General features: G+C 44.4%; 1 protein-coding gene across 1 annotated transcript in view; it reads left to right on the top strand.

Moving 5' to 3' along the window:
* Positions 1–23,586, top strand: part of LOC122542615 (semaphorin-7A-like) — a 51,158-nt gene that overhangs the window by 19,103 nt on the left and 8,469 nt on the right. Inside the window, exons 3-13 of the mRNA XM_087982134.1 lie at positions 8,825–8,878; positions 10,477–10,575; positions 11,975–12,077; positions 12,166–12,276; positions 16,019–16,140; positions 17,030–17,196; positions 18,747–18,855; positions 20,481–20,676; positions 21,946–22,061; positions 22,181–22,341; positions 23,425–23,480. Coding sequence (XP_087838260.1) covers positions 8,825–8,878; positions 10,477–10,575; positions 11,975–12,077; positions 12,166–12,276; positions 16,019–16,140; positions 17,030–17,196; positions 18,747–18,855; positions 20,481–20,676; positions 21,946–22,061; positions 22,181–22,341; positions 23,425–23,480 — 1,294 coding nt within the window. The remainder of the gene's footprint in view (positions 1–8,824; positions 8,879–10,476; positions 10,576–11,974; positions 12,078–12,165; positions 12,277–16,018; positions 16,141–17,029; positions 17,197–18,746; positions 18,856–20,480; positions 20,677–21,945; positions 22,062–22,180; positions 22,342–23,424; positions 23,481–23,586) is intronic.

Below are 23,586 nucleotides of genomic sequence, written 5' to 3'. Positions count from 1 at the left end.
CATTTGCTTGCTCACACCCTTAGCCTGTCCACCTCCTTCTGTCGCCTTCTCATTTCCTCAGCACTTCCCTCCACCTATCTTGGTGTCATCTGCAAACTCAGCAACTATGCCCTCAGTTCCTTTGCCCAGATCATTGATGTCTCACACGTTGAGGTATTCTCTGATCCTTCGTGAAGGTCACTTTCTGAAACTTCTGGTTTCTGGCCAGGAAATAAAAGCACATGCTCTGCCACATTTCTCCAACCGAAGAAGTCACAAGGTTACAGTCTTGACTTTAGCCTGAAGCCAAGACGTACACTCGCTGGGAAATAATAACTTCATTGCTTTATATATTTCTTTTATCCACAAAGATGTAGATCACAGACTGAGTTAAATCAATCGGAACATAACCATTGCTCTGTGCGTGCAACGTCAGTGAAGCGACATAACAAACTGTTAAATATCGTTTGATAACATCCCTGTAAAATGACTTGGGATCTTTTGCTATGATAAAAATGCTCTTTAACTGACCTCAATTTTTTTTTAAAAAGTCCATCATGGGGATGTGGGTGTCACTGGCAAAGTCAGCATTTATTGCATTCAGTGCCCATCCTTAGTTGCCCTTGTGGAGGTGGTGGGGAGCTGCCTCCTTCAACCACTGCACTCTCTGTGATGCAGGTTGACCCACAATGCCATTGGGGTGTGTGTCTGTGTCTGTATGTATGTATGTATGTGTGTATGTATGTATGTGTGTGTGTATGTATGTGTGCGTGTCTGTGTGTGTGTGTCTGTGTATGTATGTGAGATGAGAGAGAGTTGGTGTGTGTGAGAGTGTGTGTCTGTGTGTGTGTCTGTGTGTGTGTGTGTCTGTATGTGTGTGTGTCTGTGTGCATGTGTGTCTGTGTGTGTGTCTGTGTGTGTGTCTGTGTGTGTGTCTGTGTGTGTGTCTGTATGTGTGTGTATGTGTGTGTCTGTGTGCGTGTGTGTATGTGTGTGTCTCTGTGTGTATGTGAGATGAGAGTGTGTGTGCGAGAGTGCGTGTCTGTCTGTGTGTGTGTCTATGTGTGTGTGTCTGTGTGTGTATGTGTGTGTGCCTGTGTGCGTGTGAGTATGTGTGTGTGTCTGTGTGTGTATGTGAGATGAGAGAGAGTGTGTGTGTGAGAGTGTGTGTCTGTGTGCGTGTGTGTGTGTGTCTATGTGTGTGTCTGTATATGTGTGTGCATGTGTGTCTGTGTGTGGGGGTGTCTGTGTGTGTGGGGGTGTCTGTGTTAGTATATGTGTCTGTGTGGGTGTGTGGGGGTGTCTGTGTGTGTGTGACTGTGAATGTGTGTGTGTGGGTGGGTGTCTGTGTGTTTGTTTGTGTGTGTGTGTGGGGGTGTCTACGTGTATGTGGGGGTTTTTTGTGTGCGCGTGTGTGTGTCTGTGTGTGTGTGTCTATGTGCGTGTGTGTGTCTGTGTGTGTATCTGTGTGTTTGTGTGTCAGTGTGTGTGTGTCAGTGTGTGTGTGTCTGTGTGTGTGTATCTGTGTGTGTGTCAGTGTGTGTCTGTGTGTGTGTATCTGTGTGTGTGTCTGTGTGTTGTGTGTGTGAGTGTGTGTGTGTCTGTGTATGAAGTCCCAGGGTTTTCTCCCAGTGACAGTGAAAGAATGGCAGTATGTTTCCAAGTCAGGGTGGGGAGGGGCTTGAAGGAGAACCTGCAGAGGCTGGTGTTCCCATGGACCTGCTGCCCTTGTCCTTCTAGTTTTCCTTAATGCTGGAATGTGGGAGAAGGCCGGATGTGGGAGAAGGCTTGTCTATCGGTATGTGCAGACAATGGAGTAAGTGGCCTCTTCCTATGCCATAAATGTTCTATGTTTCTAAGTGTCCGTGCAGATAGTTTTTCAACAACCCAGGAATGGGAGCAGGTCATTCAGCCCATTGAGCCTGGATGACCATTCTACAGCATGGCTGAACTTCCAGTTCAACCACTGCCTTCCCATGCTATTTTGAGATGTCTTAACGTCTTTAGTCCCTGGAATCTTATTGGTCTGTGGGGTCTCAAACCTACTCAGCCTACTTGGGTAGAGATTTTCAAAGATCCGCCACCCTCTGAGTGAAGGAATTCCTCCTCATCTCATTCTTAAATGGCTAACCCTTTCCCCTGAGGTTATATCTCTCGCAACTATCCTCTCCATACCCACCCTTTCACATCCTTTAAGAATTTTGTACATCACAGTGAGATTCCATTCTTGGAAGTTCTCGAGAATATCGAGAATACAGAATATGTCTTTTAATAAGACCATCCAGCCATTCCAGGAAATAATTTGATAAACCTCCTGTTGTACTTCCTCTCTGACAAGTCCATCCATCCTCAAACAAGGAGACTAAAGCTTTACACAATACACCAGGTGAGGTCTCACCAACTCCATACAGACGCACGAAGATATCTTGTAGGCAGAAGTGGGTACTGCAGATTAGAGTCAAGATTAGAGTGGTGCTGGAAAAGCTCAGCAGGTCAGGCAGTATCCGAGGAGCAGGAAGAGTCAATGTTCCATCACCACTCTAATCTTGAATGTAAGACATCTTGTGCTGAAATCCCCCCCCCCCCTCTGTGATCAAGGCCAACAGATTGTTCGCCTTTCTAATTGCTTGTTGCACCTGCAGGCTAGTTTCTAGTGACTCCTGAGAAGGATATCCCTTGGACAACAGCACTTCCTAACTCTCACCATTCACAGAACATTGTGCCTTTCAGCTTTATTTTTCTGCTAACCGAATACCTTCAGCGACAGCGGAACAACGTTGGATTCTGAGACATGGGTGGCAGGGAAATTCACTCTTCATACTTGTGGCTATCCATAATACAAATCACAGAAAAATCAAATGATTGTCATTGCAGTTATTGTAACAAGGTCAGTCAGCTTGACATCATAGGATATGAGCTCCCTGATTGGGGCTGTTAATCTGGTCCAATTAGGTAGCCCTGGCTGACATAAAAATGTGTGGTGCTGGAAAAGCACAGCAGGTCAGGCAGCATCCGAGGAGCAGGAGAGTCGATGTTTCGGGTATAAGCCCTCCACCAGGAATGTGGTCAGGCCACATTCAAGGATGCTTCTGATGAAGGGCTTATGCCCGAAATGTCGACTCTCCTGCTCCTCAGATGATGCCTGACCAGCTGTGCTTTTCCAGCGCCACACTTTTCGACGCTGACTCTCCAGCATTTGCAGCCCTCACTGTCTCTCATAAAAGGGTGAACGTCAGGGCTGACACTCCGGTGTCTGACTCTGTATGAGGCAGTATTATAGTCAAAGGCTATTCATGTTTAAATAAAGGGGGACTTGGTGATGGATACCGGCCTCTGTCATCAGACACCTCTGGTTTTCTGTAGAGTCCACATCCTGGCTAGATGATATTGGAATAGGGATAGGCAAAGGGATCTCTGACCCTACAGGGCATTACTGAACCAGATGGGTTTATCACCAACATCGGTTATCATTAGACTAGCTTTTCAGTCTCGATTTTATTGAATACTTCACCATCTGCTAGAGTTGGATCTGAACCCATGTGCCCAGAACACTGTCCTGCAGTTCCTGATTCCGAACCCTGCAACAATACAAGAACACATTGTCACAGCGTTGCTAGATCATTTCTTCATATTGTCATTTCCTTTTCAAATGTGGGAGATGGTTATACAATCAGATATCACTCCTGTTCTGACCTCTACCATCTGGATGCTGACACCAATGCTCTCTGGCTTATCTGTACCAGTCGCTGGATTCTTCCATAGCCAACACGTCCTGGAGTGGGAATCAACATTGGGAGCCCTAGAGGCAGGAGCACTACCCACTGAACCATTTAGTCTCTTGAATGCCCAAAGCCACCTTTCACTCATGTTAAATTCAGGCTTTTACAAATCTCCAATCACTGTTCCAGAAGTGATACATGTTTTCACAATATAGTTCTATCGATGGGACATTGTTCACTTTATATCAAGTATGAACATTATCTGAGAATAATATAGGTCAGGGAATGGGACATAACAAAACTCTGCAGAACTACTTGAAGCTGTGGGAAGAGGAGTAGTTATTATTTAGACTTCAATGAGTTGTCAAATGTTTTAATAGGAAGGAACGAGTGAAGGTCAGGGTAGGGTACTGATTGTACTTTATGATCAGCATTGAATAAAAGAGCTGAAGTACATTGGAAAACATTGTGTAAATGTGCAAGTCTTAGCTGTGGGTGGTCAGATAGCTCAGCTGGCTGGACAGCTGGTTTGTAATATAGTGTGATGACCCTAACTCCTCACTTGAGGCCTGGTGACCCAACAGCAGTTGTCTCCCTCTATCTGTCTCTAATGGGAGAGCAGGACCAAGTTAACATTGCTAATTCCATTTGCAGTAAATGTAGATTAACTGACACTAATCAGGATAATTACCTCTCACGGAATTGTCTGCCTGTACGCATCACTGTTTACTTTTAGTTTAATCTGTTTATCAACCAAACCTTTAATGCTCTTCCCTCAGTAGTGACCTCAATGACGTAAAGTGTTCCAACCATCACCAAACTGTTGCCTTGCACTAGTTCTTTATTAGTTATCCATTGGTATTTTACTGAGTCTCTTAAAACTCAAAGAAAGTGCTGGTGCCTTTCCATTATTATATCCTCACCTTCCCTGATTTAACCACGAAATTAAAGGTAATGAAAGATAATAATCTACATCCAAAGCTCTGGGTTTGACTCCCACTCCAGGACTTGATGGTAATCAATAGTGCATTCATAACAGGTTGGGCCAACAGGTAGCAGACATTGAGAGAAATTCCTGATGAGAAAGTGAGGAGTGCAGATGTTGGACATCAGAGTCGAGAGTGTGGTGCTGGAAAAGCACAGCCGGTCAGGCAGCATCCGAGGAGCAGGAGAGTCGATGTTTTGAGCATAAGCTGTTCCGATCCTCCTGCTCCTTGGATGCTGCCTGACCTGCTGTGCCTTCCCCAGCACCACACTTTTAGAGATTCTGATGAATCAGGCTTGCTGCTGGATAGCAACTATCTCAGATTGAGAAATTACTTAGTAAGATGTCTGGTTTTCTTTAAATGGGGGAGCAAAAGATATATTTACCTTGAGCAAGATGGTGATTCTGCAATTGATTCTTGGAACTGGGTAATATTTAAATCCCAGTCCCAGTACAGGTAACAAACCTGTTGCAATGATTTAGGAAAGGCAACAGGATCTCCTATAATCCAGCAGAGACAAAACGAAACCAATTACATGCAGCTGTGAATAGTGCAGCCAACCATCTGAAACAGCACAATTTGTGATCAAATAAAAAATGCTAAATCTAGTTAAAAACTCACAGCTGCAGAAGCAGACATAGGCATGTAGTTTGTCTGCGTTGTAAAACATGGGAAAGCATTTTACATCTAATTATGTGGAATCAGGTGGGGACATGTAGCATGAGTGGTAGTTTCATACTTGTCAATTATTTCAGCAATGTTTCTGGCACAGAGATTACTATGTGCTGTTATATAAGAATGAGGTGCAGGATTGAGCAATTCAACCTCTCGAGCCATTTACTACCATCATGATCTCAAGGACTCATAGTCATTGAGTCAGAGAGTCATACAGCATGGAAACAGACCTTTCGGCCCAACTAGTCCACTCTGACCATGTTCCCAAACAGAACTAGTCTAATTTGCCTGCGTTTGGCCCTTATCCCTCCAAACCTTTCCTGTTCATGTACGTATCCAAATGTCTTTTAAATGTTGCAACTGCACCTGCATTCACCACTTCCTGTGGGAGTTTATTCCATACACCAACCAATCTCTGAGTAAAAAAAAGCTGTCCTTCATGTTCTTTCTAAAACTTTCTCCTCGCACCTTAAAAACATATTCCCTTGTTTTAAACTCCCCCACCTTATCCATGCCCCTCATAATTTTATAAACCTCTATAAGGTCACTCCTCAATCTCCTCAGCTCCAGTGAAAAAAAGCCCAGCCTATCCAGCCTATTTTTATAATACAAGCCCTCCATTCCCAGAAATATCCTTACACATCTTTTCTGAACTCTCTTCAGTTGAATAATATTCTTCCTACAGCAGGGTGACCAGAACTGTACACAGTATTCCAGAAGAGGCCTCACCAATGTCCTGTACAACCTCAACATGACGTCCCAACTCCTATACTCAAAGGTCTGAGCAATGAAGGCAAGCGTGCTAAACACCTTATTAACCCCCCCCCCCCCCCCCCCCCCGTCTACCTGTGATGCAAACTTTAAGAATTATGTAGCTGAACCCTTAGGTCTTTCTGTTCTACAACACTCCCCAGGACTCTACCATTAATTATATCAGTCCTGACCTGGTTTGTTTTACCAAAATGCAATGCCTCGCATTTATCCAAATTAAACTCCATCAGCCCATTGAGCCAATTGACCAAGATCGCTTTGTAATCTTCGATAGCCTTCTTCGCTGTCGACTATGCCACTAGTTTCCGTGTCATATGCCAACTTACAAACCATGCCTCCTATACTCTCATCCAAATCGTTTGTATAAATGATAAACAAAAATGGACCCATTGCCGATACCTGCAGAACACTGCTGGTCACAGACCTCCAACACCACCCTCTGTCTCCTACCATCAAGCCAAATTTGTACCCAACTGGCAAACTCACCCTGAATCCCATGTGACTTTGCTAATTAGTCTACTGTGCAGAACCCCATCAAAAGCTTTACTAACATCCATGTAAACAATGTCGATCACTCTGCCCTCATCAATCCTTTTGGTTACTGTCTCAGAAAACTCAATCAGGCGTGTGCGAAATGATTCCCCTCGCAGTTTGCAGACTATCCCTAATCATTCCTTATGTCTCCAAATGCATGCCAATCCATCTTTCAGAATCACCTGCAACGCCTACCCACCACTCCTTACAGCCTTTCTTAAACAAAGGCACAACCTCCCAATCTTCCTGCACCTCACCCAAGGTTATAGATGATACAAATATTTCTGCTAGTGGCCCAGCAATTTCTTCCCTAACTTCCCACAATGTCCAGGAATACACTTGATCAAGTCCTGGAGATTTACCCACCTTTATGTTTTCTAAGATCAACAGCACTTCCTCTTTTGGCAATGTGAACTGTTTTCAAAACATCAACATTTATTTTCCCAAATTCTCAAGCCTCTGTTCCTTTCTCCACAGTCGAAACTGAAGGAAAATATTCGTTATGTTTCCAACCACCTGAGGCTCAATGTGTAGACCATCTCATTGATCTGGAAGGGGCCATATTCTCTCTCTAGTTGCTCTTAATGTACTTTTCGAATCTCTTTGGATTATCCTTAATCCTCAACTCCATTGTCCTGCTCGCTCTCCATAACCCTTGACCCAACATTAATTAAAAATCTGTCTAGCCCCTTTTGCAATCCTGGCAACCACCTCATTCTGGGCGAGCAAATTCCAAAGATTCAAGACCATTTATGAAAATTAGTTTTCATACCCTAAAGCTATGACCTCTTGTTCCAGAATGGCCCCCAATGAACAGTATTTGCTCTGCGCCTATTGCTTCGGAAAGAAGACTTTCTAAGGTCGCGTCTGATCATTTCACCAATTGTTTAAAGGATAGGTTAATTAACAGGGTGACTCGTATCAATGATGGAGCTTTATTATGTCAAATAAAGGGGACTGGATCAACTTCTGTACCTTGAGGAAATTTTGTTGAAGATGTGTTTACCAGAACCTGACAGCACATTAATCATATTCATTATTAAAACACAAAGGCGTCATTATTACTCAGATATTTCAGAGGAAATGTCCATTTAGTCTTCACTTCTCAACCATATTTATAGCATTTGGAAACTCTGAGCTTTTGTATCCTTGTCATTACACTGATAAGCAGTGATGATATAAATTTCAAAAGAGTTGCTTGAGTATTGTACACCACAGCACATTTCAGGGAGCTTTCTGAATTAGGAATCACAGCTCTTTCCACTAATTACTTGAACTTAGTGTGCCAATCTCATGTTTATTATTTTAAAACAGGACAAATGAGGTAATGTTTTCACTATCTTATCCAGCCAATGGGTGAGAACAATGATGCTTCATTGAGATTTAACCCTGAGCATCCACCCTCACTCTGACCCTCTGGGGCTGTGCTGTTGGGTAAAGCTAGTGATGTGGTATATTGTGGGGAGGCGGGTGTGGTGTTCAGCAGGGCACAGTGTCTCTGCCATGTCTTGGTACCCTATTCGCCCCCTCAGGTGAATGTGAAAAATGGCATGACATCATTTAATGTGCTGGTTAATATTTATCCCTTTAACCAATAAAACAGGCAATCTACTCATGGGAGAAAGTGATGACTGAAAATGTGTTGCTGGAAAAGCGCAGCAGGTCAGGCAGCATCCAAGGAGCAGGAGAATTGATGTTTTGGGCATGAGCCCTTCTTCAGGAGTGTAGTTTGGCGCATCGACCTTTACACCGCTGAGGCTAAACGCCAGATCGCAGCCACCTCCTCCTACTGCCCCCTTGACCAATCTACTCATGGGAGCTTGCTGTGTGTAAATTGGCAGTTGTGTTTCTAAAATTAATTCAGCAACACTTCATGAATATTATTGGCCATAAGTTGACTTTAGAACAGCCTGAATGGCACTATATAAATGCACTACAATAGTCCATCAATACGACCCACTGTAAGGTGCTACATTTTCATTGAAACACTGAGTTGATGATATTTGTTGGGGCTGGACTGACCATAGTGAAACAATGGCATTCAATCAGCTCTCCCAGCAACACATTCTCGACCCACATTCAATCAGCTCTGTTACTTTTCAATATGAAAGAACATTACATAGCATCAATCTCTTACAAGCGTTTCTCTTCACTTTCCAGATTACAGTGCCTGTGGATAATAAATCCATGACAGAATGCCAAAAGAAGAATTTGGTGAGTTACGCTCTGAAAAACATTCATGCCTGTTTCACTTTGTTGAAACGCAACAGTTAAAAGATATCTCTTGCAAGTTTCTGTGCCTGTTTTATAATCGACTTTTTATACAGTTTCGTTTTCTCGTGTTTGACTGTTATTACAATGGCCAAACCATCCTCCTGTGGGATAGATAAACCCATTCCCCGATCAGGGCTGCCTTTCCTGCACCATTCCTGAATTCTCACTCTGTTCCTCAGTGATTTACCATAACCAGGTTATCGCATGGAGCTGTTAGTGAGGGGGCAGCTTGTGAATTGTGAGCAGGGGTTTGAATGATTTGTAAGAGGTGGATAAACGGACAACAGAATTACATGAGTTGTGAGCCTGGCACTGACAGTCTCTGACCTCCCAGAGACCCCTCGATGGATGGCACCTTATTGGGATGAAGCGGGTTAATTATTCCACCAAGTCCCTGAAGCCAAGCGATAGCTTCCTCATTTGCTAACCCCAGAGTCTGGAGAGGAAACAATGGATCAGTATTTACCCTTCTGAGCCCCTCATATTGGTTCCTATGCACTTTCAAGAAAGGGAATGATCCAACCATCAGACTCAACTCCAAGATAAAATTAAAGGATTCCGAAAGGTTACCCATCCCCTCACCACAACCCCAGCACCGTGTTCCCTTCCCCACTCTCAACACATAGCCCCTGGCCCCCTGCCTTCCTCTCACCTTAAGCCTGCTTTCCCCCCTCTCCCAGCCCCTCTTCCCCCCAGCTCCCAGCAGCACCTGCCATCAACCCCTGGGCCCTGACCCCTGACCCCTGACCCCAGCTTGTGGAATCCCAGCCTCCCTCAGAACTGTCAATGTCAACACTGAACAACCTTCTGGTCAGCTGTCCATATCCTACTTGCTAATGGCCACCAGTTGTCAAGTGAACCCTGATTGGATGTCTGGTGAGCCAATGGAGTTTGGTGTTTGTGAGAAGTTGTGCCTTGGGAAATGGTTATCCAAAGAAACTGCAGCACTTCGTGGTGTGCCTTGGTGCGCATGCACGTGTGTGTGTGTGTGTGTGTGTGTGTCTGTGTGTGTCTGTGTGTGTGTCTGTGTGTGTGTCTGTGTGTGTGTGTGTCTGTGTCTGTGTCTGTGTGTGTCTGTGTGTCTGTGTGTGTGTGTATGTGTGTGTGTATGTGTGTCTATGTGTATGTGTGTCTGTGTCTGTGTGTGTGTCTGGGGTGTGTGTGTGTGTGTCTGTGTGTGTGTCTGTGTGTGTGTGTGTGTGTGTGTGTCTGTGTCTGTGTGTGTCTGTGTGTGTGTGTGTATGTGTGTGTGTATGTGTGTCTATGTGTATGTGTGTCTGTGTCTGTGTGTGTGTCTGGGGTGTGTGTGTGTGTGTCTGTGTGTGTGTACGCGCACGTGTGTGTCAAGTGTTGCCACCCCAGCGAGGTTGGAATCGTGCAGTTAGTTTGTTGGGCGTGTTGTGGTGAGTTGGCATTGAGACTTTTCACATCATTTATATAGAAGCCTGTCAGAACATATTCCAAACAAATGCGCTTTTGATTAGTTTCTTCAGTTTGCTGTTTCCTTGACGATATTCATGGTCTGCATTTAACTTCAGGGGTACTGTCAGAATGTTATCATGGTCCTGCAAAGATTCAACAGAACCCATCTTCTTCTGTGTGGGACCAATGCCTGGAATCCAAAATGCTGGTCACTCGTAAGTATAGTTTGGCTGACGTTGAATGTCTATTTGTCCAAACTCAGCCTTCTAACTTAATGCTTTGGCCAAAGAGAGACAAGATGGAGGGGAGCAGGAATCTACTGGCCTGGGTGATAGCGTTTATGGGTGAGATTAGACCTCTTGCCTGTCATACAGCCCCCCTGTTGGATGGCTATTCTGAGATTCCACACAAATCAAAGTTAACCCACTCGCCCAGCCTCCTCCCACACCCCCCTCGAGTGCTTGATGGGGGAATGAGCTTCTTCAGCTTTTGAGCCAGTGACTACTCACTTTGCCATTTTCCCCGTCTATGGTGTCATTACTGCCAGATGCCAAGTGGTTCTGAACCAGCCAGAGCTGGGAAATGACCCCAGCTCATCCTTTGCTGGTGTATCTCCCAATATCAGGGTCCAGGGCAGTGTGGATAGAGAACTGGGACAGGGCAGGTACTCTGGGGGCTTTTCATCCGTGGGATGTGGGCATCGAAGGCTGGGCCAGCATTTATTTGTCCGTCCCTAGTTGCCCTGGAGATGCTGGTGATGAGCTGCTGCCTGATTGAACCACTGCAGTGGTGTACGGACAGCCACAGTGCTGCTAAGGAGGGAGTTCCAGGATTTCGGATTTGTGCACTTTCAGGGAGATCCAGCAACCGGTAATGAAGAAAATATTCCAAATAATTTCCTTGCTACCATCTTATTCATTTACAAACCAGCACTTTAATAACATCAACTCCATTGAAATATGTCACTGGACTCTGACATCAATCTGAGGAAAATGATATTCCTCCTTTTAAAGGAAACTAATTTCCCACACTCCCTTTTATATAGCTGTGCATTTAAAACATTATCTCAAAGACTGCAATCAAATCATGATAAGCCCATCGCTCAACTACTTTGGCAGGTGCACGGTTTCTGAGCCCACTTACTTCAATTAAACATTTTGTGAGGCACATTTTCCCTGCTTCTGTGTGGGTTTCCTCCGGGTGCTCCGGTTTCCTCCCACAGTTCAAAGATGTGCAAATTATGGAGAATTAGCCAGGATAACTTGCCCCATAGTGTTCAGGACGTGCAGACTAGGTGGGTTAGCCAAGGGGGAATGCAGGTTTACAGAGATAGGGGGATAGGTCTGGGTGGGATACTGTTCGGTGTGGGTCCATTGGGCCAAATGGCCTATTTCATCACTGTTAGGTTGCTATGTAACCAGGTGAATCCTGGAACAACAACGTGGGAATTGCTAGAGGCATCAAGACAAAGATGCATCGCTCTTCACCCATCCTGTCAACTCTTTCTATTGATGTAAAATTCCTTCCCGCATGATTATTTGCCATGACATGATGTGTGATCAACCTGCTAATTTTTGAAAATAGTAATGCTGACGAACAGCAATGATTTTGCAGATTAACGACACATTCAGTGAAATCATTAATGGAGGAGGACATCCGATTGGACGAGGAGTGTGTCCTTTCAGTCCGAAACATGGCTTCACCTCATTGGTTGAAGGTGGGTCCCCTTGCAATTGACGTTCATTGTCGTTCAGAGATCAGGGACCTACTCACTGAGTGTGTGTGTGTTTGACTTCCAATGACAGGAGAAAAACTCTACTCAGCTGCCCCTTTATTTGAGAATGGAAATGTGAACCTTCGAAGGTTTAAGGAACAGAGTCCATCATGGTTACTTTCTGTTGACAAGTGGCTGAGAGGTAAGTGTCAACTCAATACTGAGCAGTGTCCAAATGGAAAGTGGATGAGGCCATTTCTCTGGCATCCCTGATGGATGTCTAAAACTCCCCGTGTCTGCGTGGGTTTCCTCCGGGTGCTCTGGTTTCCTCCCACAGTCCAAAGATGTGCTGGTTAGCTGAATTGGCCAAGCTAAATTGCCAGTAGTGTTAGGTGAAGGGGTATATGTAGGGGAATGGGTCTGGGTGGGTTGCTCTTCAGAGGGTTGTTGTGGACTTGCTGGGCCGAAGGGCCTGTTTCCACACTGTAAGTATTCTAATCAGGTGGCAGGGATGTAACACATCGAGGGGAGGCGCTGAAAGCTGATTTCTGCTCCTTGAACTGGATTGGACCAGGCACCACCTCAGAATTCTTGACTCTCCTTTGGATTTGAAAGATCTGGAAAAATGACAGGTTTCATACAGTCAGAAAAAGTGAGGGCTTGGAGAAAGTGGGACAGATGGGAAAGGGTGTTCAGATCAAAGTACAAATAGAATGCGAATGGTAGTAGAGGAGTGAAACAGATGAGGAATAAGTGTTAATGATTGATGTTGAAAGATGCAAATAGGTTTGGCTAAATTTGCACAGCTATTCTCTGGATTGGCTGAGATTGTTCAACTTGTAATTCTGAGGGAATCCTTTGCAGAACACATCTTACACTTAGGAAACTCAAGGGCAACAATCAATTTCCCTCTTATAGACCAACTATTAATAGCTGATGTTGGGGTTTTGATGGATAAATATTAAGCTGTGATTTTACGTGCCAGGATTGTGTGATATACAGTGAGAGATGCAGTGTAGGTTCCTCCAACAAAACAAACAGAATAACAAGGACAGATCACAGATTGCAATGCGGGACAGCAACTGAGCCTCACTCGCATGTAATATGAAGAAGCATTGCGTCGATCGTACTGCGAAATAGATTTTCAGCATTCCTGTGTTGCAAACTGTGAACCAATTCTATTTTGCGAAGGTCCACAGTTGAAACCGTCAAGTGATAGGATGCCGAAACCAGTGTCTTAGCAAAACGGCCTAGGGAGATATGACACAAGACAGAGCTTCACACACGAGGAACTACAAGTTCTATAATCTTGCCCAATAGTTTTAATTTTGGACATGGTCGAAACTTGCAGTGAACACTCAGTAATTGCACCAACTGTGGCAGGGTGGATAAGCACGGACTCATCAGGGAAGGAGTTTTGAAGGCTTTCACAATCATATGGGAAGTGTGAGACAATGAGGATGTAGAAAAAGATGGAGTGCCAAACCCAGAAATTGTATGGAATGAAAACAGGGCTCCCCTAATTTTCACTGTGGGGGTACAAGTCACCTCCTAGAGATTTGACCTTACAATCTGGGTTGACACAGCATTACTGAGAGACTGCTGTACTGTCAGAAGTGTCATCTTTTGGCCGGCCGGCCTTTTAGATCGAATCAGGTTTGCTTGTATCTGTTTGCGCTTTGAAGGATTGCTACATTTCACCACAAGACGTTCCAGTGGTTGAAGTACTGGATGTGAAGCACTGGTTTCGGCATGTGATGAAACCCATTTCCCAAAGGTCTGACTGTTACTTCTCTGTGACATGTTACCTTCAGAGCACACCATGTTCCAGTATAGGGAGATGGCAACATACACTCCTTCCCTGTGACAGAAACTGGGCTTATTGCAGGTTTCCAATAAATCACCCAGGAAAGTGGTTCCAACATCACCGTAAGTTGGAGCAAGAGACAGAAACAGGGACAAGGCTACACATTAAGAACATTAACTCTCCATATTAAGAATGCTGATTTTTGCTGATAATTGAATAAAGGTAACTCATCCTTGAACATAAAATATAGAGGTTTATAAAATCATGAGGGGCATGGATAAGATAAATAGACAAAGTCTCTTCCCTGGGCTGGGGGAGTCCAGAACTAGAGGGGCATAGGTTTAGGGTGAGAGGGGAAAGATATAAAAGAAACCTAAGGGGCAACTTTTTTTCACACATAGAGGGTGGTACGTGTATGGAATGAGCTGCCAGAGGAAGTGGTGGAGGCTGGTACAATTGCAACATTTAAAAGGCATCTGGTTAGGTATATGAATAGGAAAGGTTTGGAAGGATATGGGCCGGGTGCTGGCAGGTGGGATTAGATTGGGTTCTGATATCTGGTCGGCATGGACAAGTTGGACTGAAGGGTCTGTTTCTGTGCTGTACATCTCTATGACTCTATGATTATTAAAAAATGATGGAATTTTCCTGGAGAGTTTTTGATAAGTCACCCTAATTGGTACAAGATTCATCGAAGAGCAGGTCACAGGTCAGAGACAGTTTTAGTCGGGGAGCAAGAGTCAGAGAAGTTGAACTGGGTGTTGGTCAGAAATGATTGAACCTTCTTGCAATTGCTGGTCACACAACATCAGAATAAAGGCTCCATTCAGCAAGGGCTCCATTGCCAGAGTCTCCGTGCAGCTCAGACTTGGTAGAAGTTGTGAGGAGCTGAGAAGCAACAGAAGGTGGCTGGGAGATTGAGCTCAGAATAAGTCATGGGAACCTTTGATATTTCAGGGCAGCTGAGAGTTCAGGGTGAGGGAAGCCCGCAGGCAATGTTTGCTTGGTGCAGTAAATATGGGAGCCCAGAGAAGCCAGAGGCAGTGCCAGTTTGGATTATCTCTCTCAGTGTGAAAGAGCTGGAGTTGTGCCCAGGAATGCGTGCTGAAGTGCAACCTTGGGAATCCAGTAGAACACAACCTCAGGAGTAGAGATTCAACAGGCAGGACATGAGCAGTCTGTGGCTCAGTGACTGGTTCTTATGGGAATTCCAAGGATAGATCCTCAGACATGAAGATTTAGAATCCCTTGTAAAGGAGGCAAAGTTTCAGTGAGATTTGGTTACTTGCAATCTTAGGGAGGGTATTGCTTAGATATCCATGGGAACCATCTTGACTGCATTTGCTACTTGGAGTGCTCTTGTGGGGTGTTTGACCACAGTTTGTCTATCAGTCCTTTGTTGTCCTGTGTTAAAATTGGGTGCTAGAATATAAATTGTATACAGGTAGCCCCCACTATCCGAAAGTAGAGCATTCCCAGGAAACCTTTCGTATGCCAGAAATGGCGTAAAGCGAAGGTGCGTGATTTACATGGAAAAAGTATCACCGTTTCACGTAAAAGCAAAAATCCTCTTTGGCTTCGTGAAAGCAGGTACTAATGTAGGTCTTTTGTAAAAGTGAAACTGTGTAAAGTGAACATTTGCAAAGTGGGGGATACCTGTCGTTTTATATGTTGTGGGCCTCAAACTTCATCCACTTAAAACAAAATTGAAGTTACTGGCTGTAACCAGATTATAACAAAATTTGGTGGTCTTCTTTGGGATCATAACAGATTCACCCCTGTGTCTTGATGAGTATTTCTCTCTCCATCAATGTTATAAAACACAATTTGATCATTTATCCCTTTGTTGTTTGTGGGAGCTCACGTTGAGTAAATTGCCTCCTGTGTCGCCTGTACTACAACAGTAACTAGAATTCTAACAGTGGCCACAAAGTGCTTTAGGAAAGACTCAGGTAACAAATGGTGCTACAGAAATGCCAGCCTTTGGGTCCAAGGCTTGCATTTCTGTAGACTCCACTCACCTATAGTTTTCCATGTCTCATGTTCCCAATTTAAGATGTATTTCCCTGAGCTGTATTGGACTGTTGTGATGTTATTGACCCATGTTCCTGTTCCCTCCCTTCTCCTTCCCATTTAGATCCCAGTTTTGTGGGAATGTCACCAATGGGTGAACACGTTTTGTTCTTTTTCCGGGAAAGGAATTTGGCAGAAAACCTGGACGTTGACCCCTGGATATCGCGGGTTGCCCGTGTGTGTAAGGTGGGTGAGTCCGACAGATGAAGTTAATGGTTGATGTTTTCAGCTGGATGTTTCATACATGGACTCGAATTTTCATTATAACCTGTCATTACATTTTCCTGAGCGACGGAGTGTCTGTCCTCAATATTCCATAGAGCCCCTTTAGGGTGCTGTTGGACTGTCCCATCCCAGCACTGGGCCAAATGTTCACCTTCCTGACCTGGTGGACAACTGAAGTTTCAGATTGGAACTTGTTAGAGAAACCTCCCCAGTTTCCCCATGTTTACAATAAGTGGATTCTCCTCTTTATTGATGGAAATGTCATGTGTAATTGCATTTAACCCTGTAGCTCTTGTTCTGATTCTGATATATCTCAATCTCCCGAATCCTGGGGCAGTTGCCATAGCAACATGGAAGCAGACCCTTCAGCCCTTCAGTCATGCTCTGCCCTTCAGTAAAGCCATGGCTGATCTGGCTATTGTCTTTACTCCACTTTCCCGACTGGCCTCTGTGACCCTTGACTGCCTTGTCTGTCAGCAATCAAACTAACTCATTAAAAATTAGCAAAATTATCTAACACAACCTTGAATAAATACAATGACTTGCAATCTCCACTATTTTTTAGGGAAGAGAAACCCCCCAGAATTAAAACCATTTGAGAGCAAAATCTCCTCATCTCCATCTTAAATGGGAAACCTTTTATTCTTAAACTGTGTCCCCTCATATTTGTCTCCCCTCCACTGGAGGAAACATCTTCCTTGAATCCATCTGAACAGGTTCCCTTAGGAGCTCAGGCCCTGGGACCATACGTTCTGGTCTCTCTGTGGGAGATTATGGATCCACTCCAGAACTCGTGGGTTTGCTGTGTGTGTGAGGGAATACTTCAGGCTGTGATCTCTCTCCTCCACAGAATGACAGAGGTGGTTCCCGATTCCAACTGCAAAATAAATGGGCAACCTTTCTGAAAGCTCGCCTGCTGTGTAACGTTCCGTCCGAAAACGTGCATTTCAACAGGATTCAAGATGTCTTTGTTGCTCAGAGTGGAGACCGCGTTTACGGAATTTTTCAGAGTAACTGGTGAGTCAGCAAGATAGTGACATGTTCAGGACAGAACAAGGAGCGAAACAAAATCCTACACACACAGACACACACACACACGCACACACACACACACATGCACAGACACACACAAACACACACGCACACACACACAAGCACACACTCACAAACACACACATACACAAACACACACACATGCACACACACACAGAGACGCACACACAAACACACACACATATACACACAGACACACGCACACACATGCACACACAGACACACATGCACACAGACACACACAAACACACACACATGCACACACAGACGCACAGACACAAACAAGCACACACACATACACACACGCACGTGCACACATATACACACACACAAACACAAACACATACACACACACATATACACAAACGCACACAAACACACACACACATACACACATGCAAAACACGCACACACAGATACACATACACAAACACAAACACATACACATGCAAACACGCACTCACAAACACACACGCAAATGCAAAAACACACACACACACACAATCACACACACACACAACACACACACACACAAAACACACACACACACACACACACACACACACACACACACACACACACACACACACACACACACACACACACACACACACACACACACCAGATTCCACTTTGGGACAAGATGTCTTTAGAATCCAGTTGAGCGAGATGCCACTCAAGGTGGAATGTGTATCAGTGAGTTGTGGTCAAAGCGACTGAAGCCAGGGAGATTGCTCCATCTGGCAGCTCCTACCAGGTCACACAGTGTGGGCCTCATTACAAGGTTAAAGGGACACAGTTTCTTTGAGAAAACTGTCTTAGAAGCATTTGGAAACGGGAAAGAGGGTGTGATAAAATCTCAACACTCCCTGTGTAGCCACCTCAGGATTGATGCTGTAGTGTGGGCAGAGAGAGAGGGTGGGGGTTACAGTTGTTTGTGGTGGCCAGTGCATGGAGCCAGCACTGGGAGAGTCTGTCAGAGTGAAGTCTCAGTCAGGCTCCCACTGTCCAAGGAGCGGTCTTTAATTTCCATCAGATTCCAATCCTGCTCTCAAATCCAATGCAGCTTCAGTGATGAGAAGTTCAAAACTTTGGAAGCAGTTTTGAAAATCTTCCATTTGGATGGGGAACATTTTATCTAAAAGTCAGCAGGAAATCAGCATTAAAAACAAAATATTGCAGATGTTAGAAATCTGAGTAACAACAGAAATTGCTGGAGAAACTCAGCAGGTCAGGCAGCATTTGTGGAGAGAGAAACAGAGTTAACGTTTCGACTTCTTTGGAAAAGTCTTCAGTGTTTGGAAGAAGAGTCTATTGGACTCGAAACGTTAACTCTGTTTCTCTCTGCACAACAGCCGCCAGACCTGCTGAGTTTCTCCAGCACTTACTGTTTCTATTTCAGGAAAACCAAGGTCTGGGTTTTCACTTTTCTGGTCTTGCATGAAAAGTCAGTACAAACTGTTTTAATTCCCTTTCTCACTGAACCTTTCACTCAATAATCTGTCTGTGTTTAGGAACGGGTCAGCAATCTGCACATACTCCATGGAGGACATTAATAATGTGTTCAGTACTTCCACGTTTAAAGGATTCACTGAATCTATTCCTGACCCAAGACCTGGGACGGTAAGAAGCTGCTGATTCTTGTTCACTTGGGCACTGGTTTTACCAGATCCAGAAAATGACTGAAACACTTCAGTCTAATTAATGATTTAATTATTATGTGAGGATAGAAAAGTTGGATTTTCTATGGCTTTATTAAATGAGGTATTCGGGCTTGGATTTTACACAGGGACAGTGAACACAGTGTGTAATCTTTCAGATAAAGCAGTCTCAGAGGGTGGCGGAGTTCTGTGTCAATTTGAAGTCATCATTTTGTACTTCGTTGTACACAATGATTTGATTCTGTTTGAAAATTTATTGTGAAGAAACAAAACCTGCAGCAACTTGAACAGCAGAGTTGTATGCAGTTTGAGGAACATTACCAGCTGAGGAACTGGGCGATGCTGAACTGAGGCACCACAATGGCACTCCTGGTGGGAGAGTGTCATTGTAAGGTGGACCTTGTTTACATAGGTCGATCCCATTATAAACGTTCACAGAAAAATCCATAATGGGACGACTGGCATTCAAGTGTGAGATGAGCATACACGGTTTAGTGGCACTTACTGGCTGTAGTTAACTGGGCAGTATCTCAAAATGGATTGAAGGCAGAGTTAAATGGAATTATCCCCCAATTAAACTGACTACAATACATTGCTGACAATGTCTACATCAAAGACTGGTCTGTTGCAGCGCACACAGTACAAATACCTCACGTTGAGAAATAACTCTCAGTTAAATCTGATATCCCAGAATTTACTGATGTAACTGGTCCTGGATCCTGACCGAGACGGTGTGTTCAATATCGCAGGTCAGATGTTTGATTCGTCTAAACGCTGTTCCGTCACATACTCCAGAGGGTGATGTTCAGTGTGAATTACTGCACCATCCAATCTCCACGTTACTGAACTGATCAAATCCAATCAAATACAATCCTTTCCTGATAACTTTTCTTCTAAATTTGGTTGACGCTGTGTCTAGGTGTCAAGTTTCTCCTTGTTATTCTCTTTGCTGATTGGTTGAATTGGTGATTCATCGACATCTCATTGTTCACCAGTCAATTTACAGAAAATCTTATTCTCCTTGATTTCAATTCCTTTTCCCTACCCTTTCCACTTTTTAGTTTCTCCCAGGACAGATCAAACCAAATGAGTTGTTGGCCAAGAAAAACAAATATCTTAGAGCAAAAGTGCTCAAGCTGTGGGTCATGACCCCTACTGTGATCATGTGCTGAGCAATGGGGGTCCCAAACTCCAAGGTACAATGGTACAATGGCTGTGGAGTAGGGACTGGGATGGGATAGTCCTGGATTCATCTCTGACTCCAATCCTGTCTCCAGTAGAACAATGGGACATTATTTTACCGGAAACCTTTGCTCCTTTGAAAGTCATAACTTGTTTTAGTTTTGTCCGTGCCCCTTTGGACTCTGTCACTCCCCACAAATCCCTTGTTTTCACTCTGGGGTCACCCATTTGTCACGTGTGAACTTAGGGTCAGAGTGTGAACAAGGTCAGGATTCAGTAGCTTCGAATGCAAGGCACTCTCTGGTCTCTCAGCTAGAAGAGGAGATCATGTGGTGTCGAGGGAATCCAAAGTGTGTCTCGTCACAAGATAACTTACAGCCTTCTATTCTTCTCACATTGTTGCAGTGTGGGACTAACACTCAAAGTCTGGAAAGTAAAGTACTGAGAATGGTGGAACACCATCCTGAAATGGAGAGTCCAATCCATCCCATCGGAAAAGGCCCCCTCGTCTTCAAGGATGAGGATCATTTCAAGAAAATCGTCGTGGATTTCGTTGTTGGCTTCAATGGAACAGTGTTCTACGTCCTTTTCCTGGCCATGGGTAGGTCTTCCCACCAAACAGTTTGTATAGATGAGAAGATACCCGATGTTACCACTTGTAAATAACTTGGTACTCGACATATTAATTCTCATCTGTGCTGAGGTAAAGCATAATGGGACACCCCACAGAATTACACAGCGCAGACAGAAGCCATTCTGTCCCTCTCCTCCATGCTGTTCCTTTGCCATCCAATTTACCCCACTTATTTACTGTTGCCAGGCAACCTTTATCTTCATGCACTTATCCAATTCTCATTTCAATATGTCACATTGAATGCACTTCCAACACCCATGGGTGTTTTTGACTGCGGGATAACATTTCAGATACTTCTATGAGTGAAGCTGTGAAGAGGTAGGGTCTCCTGGTTTGGTTGTGTGTCTCAGTGGCACGTGTCCTTGCAAATTGAGACTAAATGCTGGAGGGAGTTACAAATAAGCAGAGCCTGATATCCCTCCACTAGAATAATGATCCGAAGCTAATGCCCAGATGCATCAGGATTTGACAGGAATTTGCTTTGTGGCCTTATGTGAATATGGATTTGATCAAATAAAAAGAGAAAGCAATTCTCTTCTGATGTAAATCAACCCACAACCGAGTTAAATGACAGCATGAACTTCATGGGATGAATGGCCTCACATTTTGTTTCTAGGTAAAAACAATGACTGCAGATGCTGGAAACCAGATTGTGGATTAGACTGGTCCTGGAAAAGCACAGCAGTTCAGGCAGCGTCCGAGGAGCAGGAAAATCGACGTATTCCTGATGAAGGGCCTTTGCCCGAAACGTCGATTTTACTGCTCCTCGGATGCTGCCTGACCTGCTGTGCTTTTCCAGGACCACTTATCCAGAATCACATTTTCTTCCTAGTTTTGTCAGTCAATAGAAGACTTCTGTTGCTTGTCAAATGTAAAATTGGACACTGTTACATTTGGTGCAAAGTTAAGCCAAGGCCCCAAGTGGCCCAGGGCGAGTTAAAGACCCCACGGCAGTGTTTGGGAGAACACCACAGTTCTTCTGATGTTTTTGCCAATCTTTGATTCTTTCTCATCTAAACTATTCTCAGGTAACGATCACCATTGGCTCCATTGAGATCACGTGACTTAGTTTTTCATATTAAACCTCTATTATATGAATATCAAACGCCCAGTTTCTCACACTGGGGCTTTTGACCATTCTAGAGATTGCCGCCAACAGATATCTAATCATGAGGAATGTGAATTCACCGGGTTTTGACATTATTGAAACGCTGAGTCTCTCTTTTCTCCCCACAGGAGATGGTAAAATCCAGAAGGTTCTGGAAATCGGACAGTCAGTCTTCATCATTTCAGAACTTACGATTCTAAAGGAGCCAGGACCAATCTCATCAATGTCCCTGGACTCTGAAGCTGTAAGTACAAAGGTCAAGGGGTCATCCACCTGACCAGAAAATGAAAGGCAGTAGCAGGAATCCTTTACTGTTTTAAGAAAAAAAGGCAGTGAAATTAATATTTTTACTTGTCTTTCTAGAAACTTCTGTACGTTACCGCTGCTAAAGAGGTGGTTCGGATCCCACTGATGCAGTGTGAAAAATATAATGAAAGCTGTGAAAGCTGCGTCATGGCCAGGGACCCCTACTGTGCTTGGGATGACAGAGAGAAGAATTGTGTCCCTGTCACATCTCGCTCCAGGTACGTATGGGGAACCATTTTCCATATTTCAAACCCCTTTTCTTATTTTTTCAAAGCCCCATCTTCTGCTCTCCCGAGGGAAACTAATCGAGGCTGACAGTTCAGTGTAGCCCTCAGGCCCTCGGGGTACCTCCATTATGGTGTGACCTTAAACTGAACTCCTTTCTGCCCCCTCAGGGGGGATGCAGAAGATCCTGTGACATTGTTTTGATGACACATGGGATGTGGGTCTCTCCCATCGCCAATACTTACCCCTCAGACAAAGTCACTGAAGTCAGCTTACCACCTCAACATTTCACTGCTGCTGGTGGGAGCTTGCTGTGCACAGGTCAGTTGCCACATTTCCTACAATAGGAAGATGACAGCAGTTTGAAAGATCTTCACTGGCTACAAAGTGGTTTGGGATGTTTTGAAGTTGTTCCTAGAGGCAGGCCTTTCTTTCAGCATTATCAGCATGTGTAGTTGCACACAATTCCACCAGTGACTCACTGAAGAAGTCTATTCTCGCTCACATGACCAGGCACTGAAGGGGTCACTTGTAACCTAGGGAGCATGTTCCTATTAGTGCGTTGCCCATTACAGTTTCCAGTTCATTGCCCATTACAGTGCCCATTACAATGCCCAATACAATGATCACTACAGCGCACAGTGCAATACCTTTTACACATCCTTTAGAATGCCAGTTACCCAGTAGCACCCATGTTACCCAGTGTAGTGTCCATTGTTTAGTTGAATCCCCATTACCCAGTACAATTCCCATTAAACTGCACCAATCTGGGTTTGAGAGTGCACTGGAAGCCAGTGGAGATCACTGGGCACTGGAATGCTCAGTGAAGAGTACTCCGAGTCAGGCCATGGGCAGCAGAATCGCCCGCGTCCCAAAAATATTTTGTAAACCAAGACATGTAAGAGGCAACCGGAAAAACATTAATTTTCTTTTGAAATAAAGACTAATGGTGCCCTGCTGATAATCTCCCTTTTGGAATGTGAAGGCTGTGAAAGCATTAATGTCCTGTGATTAACCTCACAGAGGGGAGAACTGTAGCACCCAGACTTACCTCAGCATTGTATTTATTTTCACAGCAACCTTATCCAAGATCCTGAAAATGGTGATCACAAGAAATGTCCTTCAGAAAGAGGTGAGGTTCCGCTGAGAGAGAGTACAGCGATTCTCGCTCTTATTGATCTGGCCACAGAATCAGTATCTCAGTTCATTTCTCAGTTATCGCTCACAACAGCACAGCA

This window comes from Chiloscyllium plagiosum, unplaced genomic scaffold (assembly GCF_037043375.1).
Source record: "Chiloscyllium plagiosum isolate Xiang-an unplaced genomic scaffold, Cpla_swu_hap1 HiC_scaffold_42, whole genome shotgun sequence".
Classification (NCBI taxonomy): domain Eukaryota; kingdom Metazoa; phylum Chordata; class Chondrichthyes; order Orectolobiformes; family Hemiscylliidae; genus Chiloscyllium; species Chiloscyllium plagiosum.
The sequence above is the reverse complement of the archived record's forward strand: the minus strand, read 5'-3'. Positions and strand labels throughout refer to the sequence as shown.